This window comes from Carcharodon carcharias, chromosome 10 (assembly GCF_017639515.1).
Source record: "Carcharodon carcharias isolate sCarCar2 chromosome 10, sCarCar2.pri, whole genome shotgun sequence".
Lineage (NCBI taxonomy): Eukaryota > Metazoa > Chordata > Chondrichthyes > Lamniformes > Lamnidae > Carcharodon > Carcharodon carcharias.
In genome coordinates this window covers 50,086,050-50,106,049 of record NC_054476.1, presented here as the reverse complement: position 1 = coordinate 50,106,049, position 20,000 = coordinate 50,086,050, and the positions used below count along the sequence as shown (strand labels likewise).

At 41.3% G+C, this 20,000-nt stretch overlaps 1 protein-coding gene across 1 annotated transcript in view; it reads left to right on the top strand.

Annotated features, from left to right (window-relative positions):
* The window catches only part of sbf2 (SET binding factor 2), a 665,078-nt gene that overhangs the window by 415,127 nt on the left and 229,951 nt on the right, over positions 1 to 20,000 (top strand). Inside the window, exon 16 of the mRNA XM_041196757.1 lies at positions 15,169 to 15,318. Coding sequence (XP_041052691.1) covers positions 15,169 to 15,318 — 150 coding nt within the window. The remainder of the gene's footprint in view (positions 1 to 15,168; positions 15,319 to 20,000) is intronic.

The following is a 20,000-nucleotide window of genomic DNA, read 5'->3' as shown; positions in this document are numbered from 1 at the left end:
GAGGCTGAGCTTGATCAAACATTCAGCCCTTCTGACTGAAGATTGTTGCAAATGCTTCAGCCTTTTCTTCTGCCTTGATGTACTGGCCTCCCCCATTATTGAGGATGGGGCTATTTGTGGAGCCTTCTCCTCCAGTGAATTGTATAATTGTCTTCCACCATTCAAGACTGGATGTGGCAGGACTGCAGAGCTTAGATCCGGTCCATTGGTTTTGGAATCACTTCGCCCTGTCTATTATTTGCTGCTTATGCTGTTTGACATGCAAGTAGTCCTGTGTTGTAGCCTCATCAGGTTGACACCTCATTTTTAGGTATGCTTGGTGCTGGTCCTGGCATGCCCTCCTGCACTTTTCATTGAACCTGGGTTGATCCCCTGACTTGGTGGTAATAGTGGAGTGGGGAATATGCCGGACCATGAGGTTACAGATTGTGGTTGAGTACAATTCTTCTGCTGCTGATGGTGCAAGCACCTCATTGGCTGCCTGGTGTTGAGTTGCTAGATCTGTTTGAAATCCATCCCATCGAGCACAATGCAGGTTATCCTCAATTGACAATGGGACATTGTCTTCGTAAGTACTATATGGTGGTCACTCTTACCCATACCTTGGTGGACAGATGCATCTGTGGCAGGAAGGTTGGTGAAGATGAGGCCAAGTGTGTTTTTCCTTCTTGTGGTTCGCTCAACACCTACTGCAGACCCAATCTAGCAGTTATGTCCTTTAGGACTTGGCCAGCTCGATCAGTAGTACTGCTACTGAGCCATTCTTGGTGATGGACATTGAATTCCCCCACTCAGAGTGCATTCTGTGCTCTTGCCACCCTCAGTGCTTCCTCCAAGTGGTGTTCAACGTGGAGGAGTACTGATTCATCAGCTGGAGTCGGGGGCAGTACGCGATAATTAGCAGGAAGCTTCCTTGCACATGTTTGACCTGATGCCATGATACTTCATGGTGTCCGGCGTTGATGTTGAGGACTCCCAGGGCAACTCCTTCGGGCCTCAATACCACTGTGCTGCCACCTCTGTTGGATTTGTCCTGCTGGTGGGACAGGACATACCCAGGGATTTTGATGGTGATGCCTGGGCCATATGAGCATGACTATGTCAGGCTACTCCTTAACTAGCCTGTGAGACAGCTCTCCCAATTTTGGCCCCAACCCCTGATGTTAGTGGGGAAGACTTTGCAGGGTCAACAGGGCTGAGTTTGCCGTTGTCATTTCTGGTGCCTAGGTTGATGCTGGGTTGTCCGTCCAGTTTCATTTCTTTTAGACTTTTTAGCAGTTTGTTTGAACTGAGTGGCTAGGCCACTTCAGAAGGCATTTATAAGCCAACCACATTGCTGCGGATCTGGAGTCTCGTGTAGGCCAGACTAGATAAGGACAGCAGATTTCTTTCCCTAATGGGGAATTGGTGAAGCAGATGGGTTTTTTCAACAATTTGATGACAATGGTCATCATCAAACTTTTAATTCCAGATTTTACTAAATTCAAATTTCATCACCTATCATGGTGGGATTTGAACCCTTATTCCCAGAGCATTACTCTGGGTCTCTGGATTATTAGTCCACTGACAATACCATTACGCTACCACCTCCCCCTAATTCATATAGTTTACGTACAAGGAAAACCAGACCACTCTATACTGCAGTACTCTGCGGTCTCTCTCCATTTAAATAATCTCCTTTTCTGTTCTTCCTGTCAAAGTAGACAACCTCATATTTTACCACAATTTATTCTATCTGCCAATTTTTTGTCCACTCACTTAACCTATCCCTTTAACGTATCCCTTTGTATATTCTTTGTATTCTCCTCACAACTTGCTTTCCTACCTATCTTTGTATCATACAAGAACACAGGAATTAGGAGCAGGAGTAGGATGTTCAACTCCTTGAGCCTGCTCCGCAATAAGGTCATTGCTGATCTGATTGTGACCTCAACTCCACTTTCCTGTCTGCCCACCCTTCCCACCCATAACCCTTGACTCTCTTGTGGATCAAGAATCTATAACTCAGCCTTGAATATATTCAATGACCCAGCCTTCACTGCTCTCTAGGGAGGAGAATGCCGCAGACTAACGATCCCCTGAGAGAAAAAAATTCTCCTCTGTGATCTCTCAACATTTAGATAAGCTTCTTATTTATTCTTATTAAAATGGGCGATTTCACATTTGCCCACATTATACTTCATTTGCCAGATCAGTACCCACTTACTTATCCTATTTATGCCCCTTGTAGCCTCTTCACAATTTACTTTCCTACCTATCTTTGTATTGTCAACAAATTTAGCCAACCATACCTTCAGTCCCTTCATCCAGGTCATTTATATAAATTTTAAAAATTTGAGGCCCCAGCACTGATAACCTGTGGCACACCAATTGGCATGTGCTGCCAACCAGAAAAAGACCCATTTATGCCAACTCTCTGCTTCCTGTTAGCTAACCAATCTTCTATCCTTGCCAATTTATTACCCTCTATACCATGAGCTTTTATTTTCCGCAATAACCTTTGATGTGGCACCTTATCATACGCCTTCTGGAAATCTAAGTATAGTACAACCATTGGTTCCCCTTTAACCCCAGCACATGTGACACCTTCAAAGAACTCCAATAAATTGGTTAGATATACTTACAGAAGCTTTTACTGTCTGTTTTTGTATTTCTTGTTAGTTTTCTCTCATTCTCCAATTTTCCCCCTGTTATTCTTGTAGTCATCCTTTGCTGGTTTCTAAAATTTTCCCACTCTTCTGCCTACCACTAACCTTAGTAGCATTGTACATCTTCTTTCAATTTGATACAATTCTTAACTTCCTTAGTTAGCCATGGATAGTGTATCCTTCTTGTCACATCTTACTTTCTTAACGGAATATATCTTGAGAGTTATGAAATATGTCCTTAAATGTCTGCCATTGCTTCTCTACCATCTCACCTTTTAACCTATGTTCCCAGTCCACTTCAACTCTCTCTTCATACCCTTGTGATTGCCTTTATTTAAGATTAAGACATTGTCAACCTTAAACTGAATGTAAAATTCTATCATATTACGATCACTCTTGCCTAGAGGATCCTTTTCTATGAGGTCATGAATTAGTCCCATCTCATCACACGTTACCAGGCCTAAAATAGCCTTTTCCATGGTTGGCTCCAGGGCATATTGTTCTAAGAAACTGTTCTAAATACACTTTGCAGTCATTTTCCAGACTTACTTTGCCAATTTTATTAGTCTGATTGATATGAAGATAAACATTTCTGATGATTATTGCAGTTCCTTTCTTACAAGTCGACATTATTTCTTGATTTATACTCTCCTACAGCGTAGCCACTGTCAGGGGACCTGTAAACCATTCCCACCAGTGACTTTTTTCCTTTGCTATTTCTTATCTCCACCCAAACTGGTTCTACATTTTGATCCTCCGAACCAAGATCATTTCCCATTACTATGTTATCTTGTTCTTGATTAACAGAGTATCCCACCTCCTTCTCCTTTCTTCTGGTCCTTCTGAAATGTTAAATATCCTTGAAAATTTCGGGTCCCGGCCTTGGTCACTTTTGCAAGCATGTTTTTGTCATGTTCATTTATATCTACTTGTGCTATCAATTCATCCATCTCATTACAAATGCTGCGTGCATTTGATAAAAAGCCTTTAATTCTGTCTTTTTACCATTTTCCCTACTCTTACCTTATTTGCTGGTGCACTCTTATACGTTTGTACGATCTGTCCCTTCATGTCACACTCTGGTTATCATTACCCGTTTTGCTACTCTATTACCTTGATCTTTCTCTTTAACTTTACAAATCTCACTTCATGTGAACCTCTCCTCACAGCCCCACTATTTAATTTAACAACCTCTTCATAGCTCTAGTTATACAATTCTTCCCAGCGCTTTTAGGTGGAGACCATCATAATGGTACAGATCCTTCTTTCCCCAGTGCTGGTGCCAGTACCTTATGAATCAAAACCCGCACCAATCTTTGAGCCATGCATTCAACTCTCTGATCTTATTCACCATGTGCCAATTTGCTCATGGTTAGGTGGTAATCCAAAGGTTATTATCGTTCTGGTTCTGCTTTTTAATTTAGTCCTTAGCCGCTCATATTCCCTCATCAGAACCTCTTTCTTAGTCCTATCCGTGTCGTTGGTACCCACATGGACCATGTCAACTGGATCCTCCTCCTCCCACTCTCCAGCCCTGAGGACATGTCCTTAACACTGGCTGTGTTGCCTGTCTGATGCCATCAGGGCTCATGCTCTCAGCTGCAGAGAACAGCCCCCTTAACTATTCTGCTCTCAACTACAATCCTTTATTCCCCCTCCACTAGAATGGCTTCCTGCACCACGGTGCTGTGGTCAGTTTGCTTATTCTCTGTACAGCCCCCCTCTCTCATCAACATAAGTTGCGAGAACCTCAAACCCATTGGACAGTTGCAAAGGCTGATGCTCCTCCATTGCTACCTTCTCAACCCCCGTACTTGCCTCATTCATAGTTGCATCCTCTTGTCCCTGACCATGAAGCAAATCTGAAGTACCTAGCCTGAGGGGCATGTCTGCCTCCTGGAACAAAGAGCTTGATGTTACAGGCACCATTGTGCTGACTGTCAGCTAATAAGTCATTGGTGACCACATTCACCATAGTGACAGCTGCCCCTCAGCAATTTATCGCTGCAATGAATTTCTTTGTGTTGAGACTTCTGCCCCTATCTCAGGAGGAAGTCCTGCCTTAGGGTGCTGCTGGCCAATCAACTCACTGGAGGAGGAGGCTCCACAAGTAACCCCATCCTCAATGATGAGGAAACCCAGCACATTAGTGCGAAAGATAAGGCTGAAGCATTTGCTGCAAACTTCAGCCAGAAGTACTGAGTGGATGACCCTTCTCAGCCTCTTCCGGAGTTCTTCAGCATCACAGATGCCGGCCTTCAGCCAGTTCGAATCACTGCATGTGACAGCAAGAAACAGCTGATGGCTCTGGATACTGCAAAAACTACAGGCCATGACAATAGTACTGAAGACATGTTCTCCAGAACTTGCTGCACCCATAGCCAAGCTGTTCCAATACAGCTACAATACTGGCATCTACCTGATGATGTGGAAAATTGCACAGATTATGTCCTGTACACAAAAAAAGGGACAAATCCAACGAGGCCAGTTATTGCCCCATCAGTCTACTCTTGATCATCAGTAAAGTGATGGAAGGGGTCATCAATAGTGTTATCAAGCGGCATTTGCTTAGACATAACCTGCTCACTGATGCTCAGTTTGGGTTCTCCCAGGTCACTCAGCTCTTGACCTCATTACAGCCTTGGTTCAAATATGGACAAAAGAGCTGCACTCCAGAGGTGAGAGTGGAGGTCAATCATCTCAGTTCCAAGACATCACTGCAGGAGTTCCTCGGGATAGTGTCCTCAACCCAACTGTCTTCAGCTGCTTCCTTAATGACCTCCTTCCATAATAAGGTCAGAAGTGGGGATGCTTGCTGATGATTGCACAATGTTCAGCACCATTTGCGATTCCTCAGATACTGAAGTAGTCCATATCCAAATACAGCAACACCTGGACGATATTCAAACTTGGGCTGACAAGTAGCAAGTAGCATTCACACAAGTGTCAGGCAGTGACCGTCTAACCATCACCCCTTGACATACAATGGCATTACCATCGTTGAATCCCCCATTATCAACATCCCGGGGGTTACCATTGACCAGAAACTGAACTGGACTAGCCATCTAAATACTGTGGCTACAAGAGTAGGTCAGAGGCTAGAAATCCTGCGACGAGTAACTCACCACCTGACTCCCCAAAGCCTGTCCACACCTACAAGGCACAAGTCAGGAATGTGATGGGATACTCTTCATTTGCCTGGGTAAGTACAGCTCCAACAACACTCAAGAAGCACCCCATCCACAAATATTCGCTCCTTCCACCACCGATCCACAGTGGCAACGATGTGTACCATCTACAAGACACACTGCGGGAATTCATCAAGGTTCCTTGGACAGCAGCTTCCAAACCAATGATCACTCCCCGCTAGAAGGACAAGGGCAGCAGATACATGGGAACACCACCACCTGGAAGTTCCCCTCCAAGTCACACATCATCCTGACTTGGGAATATATTGTCGTTACTTCACTGTCGTTGGGTCAAAATTCTGGAACTCCCTCCGTATCAGCACTGTGAGTGTACCGACACCACATGGACTCCAGCAGTTCAGGAAGGCAGCTCACCACCACCTTCTCAGGGGCAATTAGGAATGGGCAATATGTGCTGGCCTCACCAGCAAGGCCCACATCCCATGAATGAATAAAAAAAGTCGGATGGCTGGCAGCTCTGTAGTCCCAGAAACTCCAGGTGAGAACAGTGGCCACTGCTGGAATTAAAAGCAGTTCTGATAAAGTGGAGTCTGGAGTTAAAGTGAGTCCAGGATTTCTCTGGGGTCAGGCTGACAACTCCCACTGAGGAGAGTGAAGGGTGTGCTGTGTTTGAGAAGCTGGTGAATGGCTAAAGGAGGAAAGATGGCCTTGGGGTTGTGCCTCTGATGGGCACAGGGGACCTGCAAAGGAGGTTCCCCTTACCATCCCACCTGTGTGTTTCCCCTCCCCCCCCCACTACTTGTCTGACACCAACCTGCACAAAAGCTGCCAAGCCTTCAACATGGCGTGGGCCCACCTCACCTTGGACAAAATAAGCTGGCAGCGATGAAGCCTTAATTGGCTACTTATAGGCCTTAACAGGCCATAGGGTGGTTGGGCCGCCTGATGTCTCCAATGCTCCTGTAACATTTGAGACAGGGTGGGTAAGCGACCAGGCCATGCACTGGATTTTACAAGCCTGACCCCAACCATCCCACCCCCCCTGCTCTGCTGGCAGGGGAGTATAAAATCCAGCCCCAGGTATCCAGGTATCTTCCCCCTGCTCTCCCAGATACATTGCATATGTCTGAATGTGGGTTCCACATTCTCATAGATTTCCAGATACAGATTTTCTTCTGAATTTCCTATTTTAGTTCATGGTGACTATCTTATACTTAGGCATTTAGTTTTGTTCCTCCCCACAAGTCAAACCAAATGCTGTTAACCCATCACCCCTGTGCTTGCTGATCTATATTGTTTCCAAGTCCAGCACTGCCTCAGACCTATAATTCTCATCCTTGTGTTCAAATCCCTCCATGGTCTCAATCCTGCCTAACTCTGAATTCCTACAACCCTTTGAGAACTCTGTGTTCCTCCAATACTGGCCTCTTATGCACCCCCAATTTCCTTCATTTCACCATTGGTGGCCATAAGTCATATTGCCTCAGCCATAAGTTTTGTAATTCCCTCCCTAAACATGTCTGCCTCTCTACCTCACTCATCTCATTTAAGAAGCTCCTTAAAGTATTCCTCAAACAAGACTTTTTGGTTATATGTCTTACCATCTTATATGGATCATTGTCAGATGCTTTTGATAATGCTCCTGTGAAGTGTCTTGGGACGCTTTTCTACATTAAAGTTGTATGTAAATGCAAGTTGTTGGGTGAAGTACTGATGTGTGACGAATGCCTGTGAAAACCTACACCTATGAGGAGGAGGAGAGAAAAGCCATGAAGCAGAAACAAATAACATCAGAATCTAGCTGTTGCTTTGTATGAGTAATCTAGGGTTGATTTAAGGTGGGACTTGGCTGCATTAAGTTATTTTTATCACAAGTTTATTTCATTCTTACATTAAATATATCTTGGGACTTTAAACTTCAAGCTGAAGACTATTTGGAATAGAGCTGGCAGCTATAACTGATATTGAATTTACTGTCCCTCAAGGCAATGATTCTCATTCTAAAAGCCTAAATTATAAAAAAATTAAGAAAGAAAAACAGAAGATGCTGGAAAAACACAGCAGGTCTGGCAGCATCTGTGGAGAGAAAAACAGAATTAACGTTTCAAGTCTTTATGAGCAGGATCATACAGAGTCAAAATGTTAATTCTGTTTTTCTTTCCACAAATGCTGTTAGACCTGCTGAGTTTTCCAGCGTTTTCTGTCTGTCTTTCAGATTTCCAGCATCCGCAGTATTTTGCTTTTATCTTATAAAAAGATTAACTCTTGTTGTCTAGACAACTTCAAAATGGCACTTATTTTAAAGTTGAAAGCATTTTGAATCAATAGCTTAAAGAAACTGCAGATTGTAATGACATTATTTATCAGTCAGTGACACTATCAGTACCACTTTTTGCAAACGTTACTCATAACATCTTTCAGTTTTGTTATTTTTCTTTTTGTAAATGTGAATCATTATGACTTCAGAAGAGGAAAGTTACTAGGCTTAATAGTGCAACAGAGATGAAGTGAGATCAATATTGATGTAGAGGCTTAGCAATTCTGTTTCCAACATCAACATTTAATTATAGCACCCTGAACTATCAAACAGAAAAATTTGCAAGCTAATTATGATATAGTCAATCACTAAGGCACTGAAGTCAATATCTTTGTAAAGTAACACAAATAGCAATACACTACTGACCATGATGCAGCCAAAATCCTTTTTTTTTGGCCAATGGTCAAAATACAAGACATTTTAGACTAGAAGCCAGAATTTGCTGTTAAAGTGGAGGTGATGGCGTAGTGGTATTCGACTTGGACTAGTAACCCAGAGACCCAAAGTAATGTACTGGGCACCTGGGTTTGAATCCCACCATGGCAGATGATGGAATTTGAATTCAATAAAAATCTGGAATTAAAAGTCTAATGATGACCATGAAACCATTGTTGATTGTTGTAAAAAAAAAAAGACTGCCTTACCTGGTCTGGCCTACTTGTGACTCCAGACCTATAGCAATGTGGTTGACTCTGAAATGCCCCCTGAACTATGGCAACTGGGGATGGGTAATAAATGCTGGCCTGCCCAGCGACAACCACACCCCATGAATGAATTTTTAAAAAGCAACAGTAGCATTCATCATCATTTATGAGAAGATGGTACTGCAGCTTCAAGTGAGGAACAGATGTGCAGTCAAATGCAAATATTCAGAAGTTGCCAGGGAAATGCCATTTCTCTGCTTGCCTCACCAATGACATGATTTAAATATCATGAGGTTTGCTGTATTTGTGAATTAGCCATGAGTTAAGCCAGTTAGGACTAGTAATTAGTAGCACAAGTATCCTTTTATATACATACGAACATACAAATTAGAAGTAGGGCAATCGGCCCCTCAAGCCTGCTCCACCATTCAATAAGATCATGGCTGAAATGTGTGTAACCTCAACTCCACATTCCCACCTACCCCTGATAACCTTTCACCCCTTTGTTAATCAAGAATCTATCTAGCTCTGCCTTAAAAATATTCAATGACTCTGCTTCCACTGCTTTTTGAGGAAGAGAGTTCTAAAGACTTACTACCCCCTAAGAGAAAAGAATTCTCCTCATCTCTGTCTTAAACAGGCGACTCCTTATTTTTAAACAGTGACCCCTAGTTCTAGATTCTCCTACACGAGGAAATATCCTTTTCACATCCATGCTGTCAAGGCTCCTCAGGATCTTACATGTTTCAATGAAGTCACTTAATTCTTCTAAACCCGAGCAGATACAAGCCTAGCCTGTCCAACCTTTCCTCATAAGACAACCCTCCCGTTCCAAGTATTAGTCTGGTAAACCTTCTCTGAATAACTTGCAATGCATTTACATCCTTTCTTAAATAAGGAGACCAATACTGTAAACAGTACTCCAGATGTGGTCTCACCATCGCCCAGTATAACTGAACCACAACTCTCTATTCTTGCGTTCAATTCTCATCACAATAAATGATAATTTCCATCAGCTTTCCTAAATTACTTGCTGTACTTGCATATTAATCTTTTGCAATTTCATGCACTAGGACACCTAGATCCCTCTGCATCACAGAGCTCTGCAATCTCTCACCATTTAAATAAGCTTTTTTATTCTTCCTGCCAAAATGGACAATTTCACTTTTTCCCACATACTCCATTTACCAGATTTTTGCCCACTCACCTGCCTATATCCCTTTGTAACCTCCTTTTGTCCTCTTCACAACTTACTTTCCTGCCTATCTTTGTATCATCAGCAAATTTAGCAACCATACCTATAGCCTCTTCATCCAAGTTATTTATATAAATTGTATAAAGTTGAGGCCCCAGCACTGATCCCTGTGGCACACCAGTTGTTACATCTTCCCAGCCAGAAAATGACCCATTTATGCCTACTCTGTTTCCTGTTAGCTAGCCAATTTTCTATCCATGCCAATGTGTTACCCCCCCCATATCATGTACTTGTATTTTCCGCAATAACCTTTGATGTGGCACCTTAGTAAATGCCTTCTGGAAATCTAACAGTACATCCACCTTATCCTTTATCCACAGCACATGTTACTACTTCAAAGAACTCCAATAACTTGGTTAAACATGATTTGCCTTGCCTCATTGACTCTGCCTGATTACCTTCAATTTATCTAAGTGTCCTGCTATAACGTCTTTAATAATAGCTTCCAACATTTTCCCTAAGACAGATGTTAAGCTAACTGGTCTGTAGTTTCCTCCTCCTGTCTCTCCTTTTTGAATAAAGCAGTTGTATTCGCTATTTTCCAATCTAACGGAACATCCCCTGAACCACGGGCATTTTGGAAAATGAAAACCAATGCATCAACTATCTCACTAGCCACCTCTTTTAAGACCCTAGGATGAAGTCCATCAGGACCTGGGGACTTGTCAGCCCGCAGTTCCAACAATTTATCCAGCACCAGCACCACTTCCCTAGTGATTGTAATTTTCTTGAGCTCCTCCCTTCGTTCCAGTTCCTGATTTACAACTATTTCTGGGATTTTACTTGTATCCTGTATAGTGAAGACTGGTGCAAAATACATGTGCAATTTATCTGCCAACTCCTCATTTTCCATTGTTAATCCGCCAGACTCACTTTCTATGGGACCAACATTTGTTGAATTGTTAATTCTTTGTTAATTCTTTTCTTAACAAAATTCTTAACAAATTCAAAGAATTTGTTAATTCTTTTCTTTTTTAAATAACTACAGAAGCTCTTACTATCTGTTTTTATATTTCTAGCTAGCTTTCTTTTGTACTGTAATTTTCCCTCCTTATTAATTTTTTTGTCGTTCTTTGCTGTTTTTTATATTCTGTCCAATCTTCTGACCTGCCACCATGCACAATTTTTCTTTAAGTTTGATACTATCTTTAACTTTTTTAGTTAACCGCGGATAGTGGGCCCTCCCCTTGGAATCTTTCTTTCTCATTGAAATGGATCTATTCTGTGTATTCTGAATAATCCCTTTAAATGTCTTCCCCTACATCTCTATTGAGCTATTCCGTAACCTAATTTGCCAGTTCAATTTCACTAGCTCTGCTTTCATGCCTTCGTAATTGGCCTTACTCAAGTTTACAATCCTAGTCTTGGAACTCCCCTTCTCTCACTCACACTGAATGTAAAATTCAATCATATTGTGATTGCTGTTAATCGGGGTGCTTTCACTATGAGGTCATTAATTAATTCGATCTCATTGCATAATAGTGTGATGTGCTCTCTGGTTGGTTCCAGAATGTGCTGTTCTAAGAAACTATCCCAAAAACATTCTATTGACTCCTCATCTATGCTACATTTGCCCACCTGATTTTTCCAGTCTATATGTAGATTAAAATATCCCATGATTATCGACATTTTTAATAACATAATTGTTATTTTCTGCCAATAAACCTCTCTGGCACTGAAAATTAACTATTCCAAGTGTGGTGTTTCATTCCTTTTGAGTTTTGGGGGAGATTTTTTTTTAAATGTCAAATTTTAACTTTTTTCCTCCTTTTCATAGGAATATAGGAACAAGCCATTTAAGCCCTTCACGCATGTTCTGCCATTTGATAAGATTATGGCTGATCTGTGCTCTAACTCCATTTGCCCATATCCCTTGATATCTTTGGCTAACAAAAATTTATCAATCTCAGTTTAAATTAACATTTCATCATGGATCAATTGCTATTTGCAAAAGATAGTTCCAAACTTCTACCATCTTCTGTGTGACTAAGTGTTCCCTAATTTCAGTTCTGAATTTTTTGACTATGTCCCCCTAGTCCTAGACTTCTCAACTGGTGTGAATAGTTTCTCCCAGTAACGCTTTTTGCCTCTCTTAATCTCTCTCTCACACTCTCAATCTAATCTTTCTTTGTCTCTCTTTCTCTTTCTGTACCTGATTTAACTTTGAATTCACCCTCCACCTCAGTGCTTCCTGTGTTTTGTTTCTAATTGTTAAATCTCATTGATTAAAGAACAGTTATTGCCCTGTTCACTAAGATACCAGATGCCTTATTTTACCCATTACAACATTATTAGCGCTCAATCTCAGCAACTTTATGGTCACAAATTTTTGAACTGAAAGGTTTAGGGGCACATGTACCTGAACAGCATGTGCTATTAAAATGCCCTAAGTCCCCATATTCATTAATATTGAAATTTCGAGGATATTTTAAAAAAATTCAAAGCCACACAACCTCAAATGCCCTCTTGTAGAACCACTTGCCTCAGACAAGATCACTGTCTTCTCACCCTGCTATTGTAGGCTAGCAATTCAATTTCAGCATGTTTAATCTGAATAAATCTTACCTCTGCAAACATCCCAGCTAGAATGGTAAAGTTGCAAATAGCATCCGTGCAATTGGTTTGAAATCCTATTTCTGAATTCTAAGCCACTGCACTTCTATCACTTTGCCTCATTTTCACTGAAAGGACCCTGCAGTACACATGGAGTGGTTCAACAGTGGGATTAGGTTAATCATGTATATAAGTGCCATATGTATTTAATAGTATTTTGTTTTCCACAATAGTTGAGCACTCCAAACTACTTATTTGCAAAAAGAGGCCATTTGGCTAATCGTGCCATTTTGAAAGAGCTGTCCAGTTAATTCCACTCATCTGTTCTCTCCATTGCCTACAACTGTTTCCTCTGTGTCTTCTAGTTACTGATCCTTCTGTCATTGAAAACAGGTTCTCATTTACTCTTATCAAAACGATTCATGAGTTTTAACACCTCTATCAAATCTTCTCATAATCTTTGCTTTAAGGAGAACAATGTCAGCTTCTCCACTCATTCCACATAACTGTAGCATCTCATCCCTGATACCATGCTGATAAATATTTTCTAAGCTATCTCTAAAACCTTGAGATCCTCCATTAGGTATAGTGCTCGTAATTGCGCAAATACTCCAACTGCAGCCCAACTAGTGCTTTATAAAGATCTGGCATGATTTCCTTGCATTTGTATTTGATGTCTGTTAATAAAGGCAATGATCCCACATCTTCTTTACCCTACTCAACTTACCCTGCCACTTCAGAGATTTGGCAATGCAAACACTCAGATTTCTCTATTCCTGCACCCACGTTAAAATTTTTTCATTGCCTTTTCTCATTCTTCCTACCAAAATGTATCGCTTCACACTTTTCTGCATTAACTTTCATTTTCGATGTATTTGCCCATTTCACCAGTCTATGCCCTCCTGAGTTCTGTTACTATCAGCCTCATTGTTTACTACATTTCTGAGTTTCTTATCATCTGCAGGGCTTGAAATAATGTCCACGTCCAAGTCATTTATAAAAGACAAAAAAAAACAGTGGTCCCAATGCTGACCCCTGGGAAAACCATTCTGTATTTCCATCCTGTCTGAAAAGCAACTGCTCATCATTGATCTCTACTTTCTGTCCTTTTAGCCAATTTTGTATACACACTGCTACTGTTCCTTTAATTCCATGAGTTTTAATCTTTCTTCCTTGTGGTACTTGGTCACTTGCCCCCTACATCAACTGTACTGTCCCCATTTACCCTGTTCATTACTTTATTAAAACACCCAGTCAAGTTAATCAAACACAGTACGCCATTAAGAAATCTGCGCCGACTTTTATTTATTAGCCCATAATTTTCCAAGTGCCAGTTAATTTTGTCCCAGGTCATTGTGTCTCAAATTTTCCCCACCACTGAAATAAGGCTAACTGCCCTGTCCTAACTGGGGTCATTCCCCTACCTTTTTGACCCAGTGTGCAACATATCCAATTCTCCAATCCACTGACACCACCTCCAAATCAAAGGAGGCACTGGGAGATTGTGACCAAAGCTTTTCAATTCTCACCTTTTCCTCCCCTAGTAACTTAGGCTGCAGTCCATCTCGACAGGGTAACTGTTGACAACCTTTTAAGTACCTAGTCTTTCTCTCTTTTTATCCTACCCAGTATTGCTGCCATTTCTTTCTTTGCTGCCACATTGGTAGCATCCTTGTCTCTCACTAAGACAGATACCATGTATTCATTGAGTACATTAGCCATGATCTCTACTCCTCCAAGAAGATTTCCTTTTTAGACCCTAATTTGCTCTACCCTTCCTTTGACTGCCCTTTTAATATATATGTGTGGATAAATGAATATTCACGTTGGATATTAATGATTGAAGTGAGCAAACAGGGCTGATTTCTCAAAACGATAAGCTGTGATGAAAAGCAGTACTTGCAGAGAATCTTGGTTAGGAAACTGTAGACCTGCATTCCTTGATTTTCTATCATTTAAATTAAAGAGATTCTGTTGATCTCCAAATTCCTGCCTCAGCTGACTATCATTGCAGAATCAGCAACATCAAGTTGCAAATCCATTTTTGTTACATTGGTTTCTAGGATGTTGTTTTTCTGATGCAATGTGAATTATATGCAATTACAACAATTTTTCTAGATCTACATAGCAGAGACTTGATACAACATAGCTGATCAATTAATAATTAATATACCATCACATATAAAAATAAACCAAAGGGAATTTGTTAAATTTTATGACTTCATGATGTGGAGCTGAGTGGCTCAGTTGGTAGCACTTCTGCCTCTGAGCCAGAAAGCCCATAGGTTCAAGTCCCACTCCAGGACTTGTTGGCCATGGAAAGAGTGTACATGTGGCTCAAAGCACGTTTTTAATCAGCATGAAAAGTCCTTCCAACAACCCCACACCATTCTCCAAGGGAGAAAAGCATGTGAAGGTACAGGAAACAAACTTCTTGCTAAAATAATTTATTGCGGTTGAAATAAAATCCTCTAGTAGTGATAGTTTTGTGACGTTGTAATGGTAAAATGTTAGTTCACAGCTCAATTCACAGCTCAAATTAAAGTATTAAGAGATTTGCTTTTCAAGTTTATATTTTCAATTGTTGTGTTTGCTTTGCTAGACCCTTCCAGCTGCATTGCGCGCCCTGAAGGGACGGGTAGCACGGCAGTGTCTCATACAGGAGCTAAGTCTACATGTTCAACAAAATCGAGCAATACTGGATCACCAACAATTTGACTACACAGTCAGAATGATAAACTGTGCATTACAGGTAACATTTTCTATTAATTGTTGTCTTTTGATGACAAAATTCTGGCATGCATTTTAAAGTCATATAAAGAGACAAATTGTACTATGTAATATTTTTGTTCAATTTGCAATATAGAAGAGAAATACTTAAAATGTGTGCACCTGCCCTTAAAATGGAGCCATATCATGTACTAAAATCTACTTAAATCAATATTGCTTAAGTTCTTAAAAATTTTTATTCAGCATTTCGAATGATGACTTAGCATTCTGTTTCTCTGAAAGATATTTAGATGGTATAAAAGCCATGTGGTATTTTTAATCAACCAAGCCTATTATTCAGGCCATGTCAGTTATAAAATGGCAGAATAAGTGGATCCAGGTGGATGAGGGGAGGTGAGAGAAAGAAGAGAGATGGGTATGGATGTGAATGTGGAAGAACAGTGAAAATGGAAGGGGCCAGTTGGGGGGAGACCTGCAGGAGAAGGAGCAATAGAAGGCATGTGTGGCATTGGGTAGGGTCCATTTCTTCAGATGCGGAGTTGAAGATGGACAGAAAGCATGATAGCTAGAAGAGGAGACAGGCAGGGTGTGTTGGAGAAGAGGAGGATGGGAAGATCTGGTTGACACTGGCTCAGGGTCAGTTTTTCTCTGTGGGAGGGGAGCTGCACTAGACTAGGCCCCAATTTGGCAAGACTATGCTGAGTTGTGTTGCAGATTGTTGAACAGGAAAAAGGACCTGAGGGATATCTTGCATAAGTTATTGAAAGTCCATAACCAATGTGGTGATGCTATTGCAAAGCATATAGGATGTTAGGGTTATTGCAGTGAGCTTTACATTTAAAACTACAAATACATTCTTTTCACTGTAAAAGACCTTACTCAGGTCACACATACAATGCTGAGAGTCTGATTTTGGTTCTCTCTCATGATAGGGAATATTGAAATTCTTTAGCATGTTCAAAGAAAGATCACTGGATAAAAATAGCTGCTGTAAACACATATGAAAAACGAGCAGGAATGGGCTATTTGGCCCTTTGGGCCTGCTCCACCATTCAGTAAGATCATAGCTGATCTGACCTTGGTCTCAAATCCACTTTCCTGCCTGTTCCCCATAACCCTTGACTCCCATGTGGTTCAAAAATATGCTAACTTAGCCTTGAATATATTCAATGGCTTAGTTTCCACAGCTCTCTCGAGTAGGGAATACCAAAGATTTACAACCCTTTGTAAGAAGAATTTCCTCCTCATTTCCTTCTTAAATGAGCATCCCTTATTTTGAAACTATGTTCCCTCATTCTAGATTCCCCCTCAAGCAGGAAACATCCTCTCAGCAACCACCCTGTTAAGCCCCCTATATTTCAATAACCTTGCCTCTCTTTCTTCTAAACTCCAGTGACGATAGATCCAATCAGCTCAACCTTTCCTCTTAAGACAACCTCTTTATCTCAGGAATCAAAAAGTGAACCTATTCTGAGCTGCCTCCAGTGCAAATGTATCCCTCCTTACATAAGAAGACCAAAACTGTACATAGTACTCAAGATGTGGTCTCATTAATGCCTTAGCAGTTGTAGCAAGACTTAGTTACTCTGACACATCATCCCCCTTGCAATAAAGACTAACATTCCATTTGCCTTCCTAATTCTTTACTGTACCTGCATGTTAACTTCTTGTGTTTCATGTACAAGGAAACCCAGATTCCACTGTTCCGCTTCTTGAACTGCTGTAGACCATGCGGTGCAGGTACACCCACCATGCTGTTCATGATGGATTAAAAAAAAAGCGTTGATTGAAGCCCTTCAGCAATCACACTTGTTTACTGTACAGAACCCATGATTCTGACCCATAGAAGAGGGTGGTGAGGACACCCGCTTTGTACACTTGAGTTTTGGTAGATATGCGTGCGTAGTAAATGGTTTCATCAGACACGCTTCGAGAGGTGGCCAATGGGATGATTGACCTTCAACAGTCCACATTTTATCTACTTGTTGACAGCATCATTTGAGATAATACTATCCAGATAGGTAAGCTATTAGAAACACAGAAAATGCTGGAAAAACTGAGCAGGTCTGACAGCATCTGTGGGGAGAAAAACAGTTGACATTTTGAGTCCGTTTGACACTTCTTCAGAGCTACTATTCAGAGTAAACTACTGAGTAAACTATTCTATTGCATTGAGGTCTGCATCATTGTCAATGCTGACCTGCAATGGATTGTAATTTCCTCAGGGTCATGTTTGGTATCGCACTTCTGTTTTCTTTGGGCTAACAGTAAGGCTAAAGGCATTTGCTACCTCAGAGGAACAGTTTATATTGAGCTGCATTGCCTCCTCCATGAGTGCCAATGATGCAATCGTCAGAAAGAAGCAGCACCATAAAAGCAGCCCTGTGGTTTTACTATGTGCGGTAAACATTGTTGTTTGAAGAGACTGCTGTCTATTTGGAAGTGGATGTATATGCTGTCTGTCAAGCCTATCTTTTCCCCTTGAAGCATCATACTGAAATAGGTAGAGAAAAGGGTCAGTGCCAAAACACAGACTTACTTAACACCTTTGGAGATGGGGGAGCTGTCTGAGAAAGCTCCATTTTGCTGGACCTGACCTTCCTGGCCTTCGTGTAGTTGACAGAGAATGGCAGAGAACCTTGGAGAGTGCCTCAATATGGATAGTATCTTCCAAAATCTGGCACAGAATCACAGAATTGTTATGGGATAGAAGGAGGCCATTCGGCCTAATGTGTCTGCACCGGCTTTCTGAGCATTTTAACTTAGTGCCAATCTCCTGCCTTTCCCCATCACCCTGTACATTGTTTCTCTTTAAAAAATCATCCAGTGGCCTTTTGAATGCCTCAATTGAACCTGCCTCCACCACATTTCCAGGCAGTGCATTCCAAACCCTTACTACTCGCTGTGCGAAGAAGTTTTTTCTCTCACCTCACATTTGCTTCTTTTGCAATACACTTTAAAACTGTGCTCTCTAGTTTTTAATCCATTTACGAGCAGGAACAATTTCTCCCTATCTACTCTGTCCAGACCCCTCATGATTTCGAAAACTCCTATCAAGTCTCCTCTTAGCCTTCTCCTCTCCAAGGAAAACAGTTCCAACTGCCCAAGTCTTTCCTCATAACTGAAGTGCCTCACCCCTGGAAACATTCTCGTAAACCTCTTCTGCACTCTGTCCAATAAGTCCACATACTTCCTATTGTGTGGTGCCCAGAACAGTACATGATACTCCAGCTGAAGTCTAACCAGTGTCGTCTTATATAAGTTAATCATAATCTCCCTGCTCTTGTACTCTATGCCCCTATTAATGAAGTCTAGAATACTGTATGCTTTAGAAACAGCTCTCCCTACCTGTCCTGCCACCTTTAATGACTTATTTACATATACACCCAATTCTCTCTGCTCCTGCACACCCTTTAGAATAGTATCCTTTATTTTATACTGGTTCTCCATGTTCTTTGTACCAAAGTGTTATCACCTCTCACTTCTCTGCATTGAACTTCATCTGCCACCTATCTGCCCACTCCACCAATGTGTCAATTTCCTTTTGAAGTTCTACACTGAGCTCCTCAGTTTACAAATCTCCCAAGTTTTGTGACATCCACAAACTTTGAAATTGTCCCCTGCAACCTAACAAAGTTCACATTTCCTCCCTGTTTATAGACCTCGGCTGGAATCCCATATATTGTGGAAACTTTGTGTTATGTTAATTGTGCTATAGGGGTAGTTATTTCTTCATGGATTGATGCTTCATCCAGCTCAGACTTCACGTCTCTGTGGGAGATATTCATGATGGAAATCTCCTGTACATCCACTGGTCACCAAATAGGCTCTCAAATTGTCCTTGCCATCAGTGCAGGATGGTCTCTTTATCTATAAGCAGGGTTGTGTCATCTGAGGATTTTACTGGTGCCTGCACCTGGTAGGAAAGTTGATGTACAGATCTCAAGACTTCATAGAAGGATCTCATATTTCTCATATCTGCGTACATTTATATCCTCTCAGCGAGCGTTGTCCACCAGTTGTTTTCGATGATTTGGAGTTTGATTTGCAGAGTGCCACAGGCTTCCCTAAATGCAGCTTTGGCAACCGGGACATAGAAGTAATCTATTGTGACAGGAGTGTATCTTTTGAATAAGTTCTTGCATTTTTATATAATTTTCATCAAAACAACCTTGACTTCTATGATGAAAGCAAAGACGAGTCATTTGGACTGGAAGAGTTAACTCTGTTTCTCCACAGATGCTGCCAGACCTGCATTTTCTGTTATGATTATCTTGATTTCTTCTAGTTGCGAAGCCACTTTTGCAGTTATTTCTTATAGGACAGATATCACCACAGATAACCCCACGTCACCACCAAACTTCTTCAGCTAAACTCCCCAGCCACTGCGCTGCTGGATTAATATCACTCCCTGGAGTCAAGTCATTGCAGAGTCTGTCTTCAGGCTTGCTCTGGAAAACTGCTTTTTCTTCTGGTATATAGAGTCTGTGAACTTGTAGTTTCTTTGTGAACCTTTCCTTTTGAGTAATGGTTTGATTCTGAATGCAATGTTAGCTTGAACCAGCCTGTGGTCAGTCTAATAGTCAGCAGTGGGCATAACTTTCTGTAGTTTGTCATGTTAGCGCACCAGAATATAATGCAGAAAGTGCCAGTGCTTTGAGCGTGGATGCCTCATTTGGCTTTCTGCTGGAATGGAGAATGAAT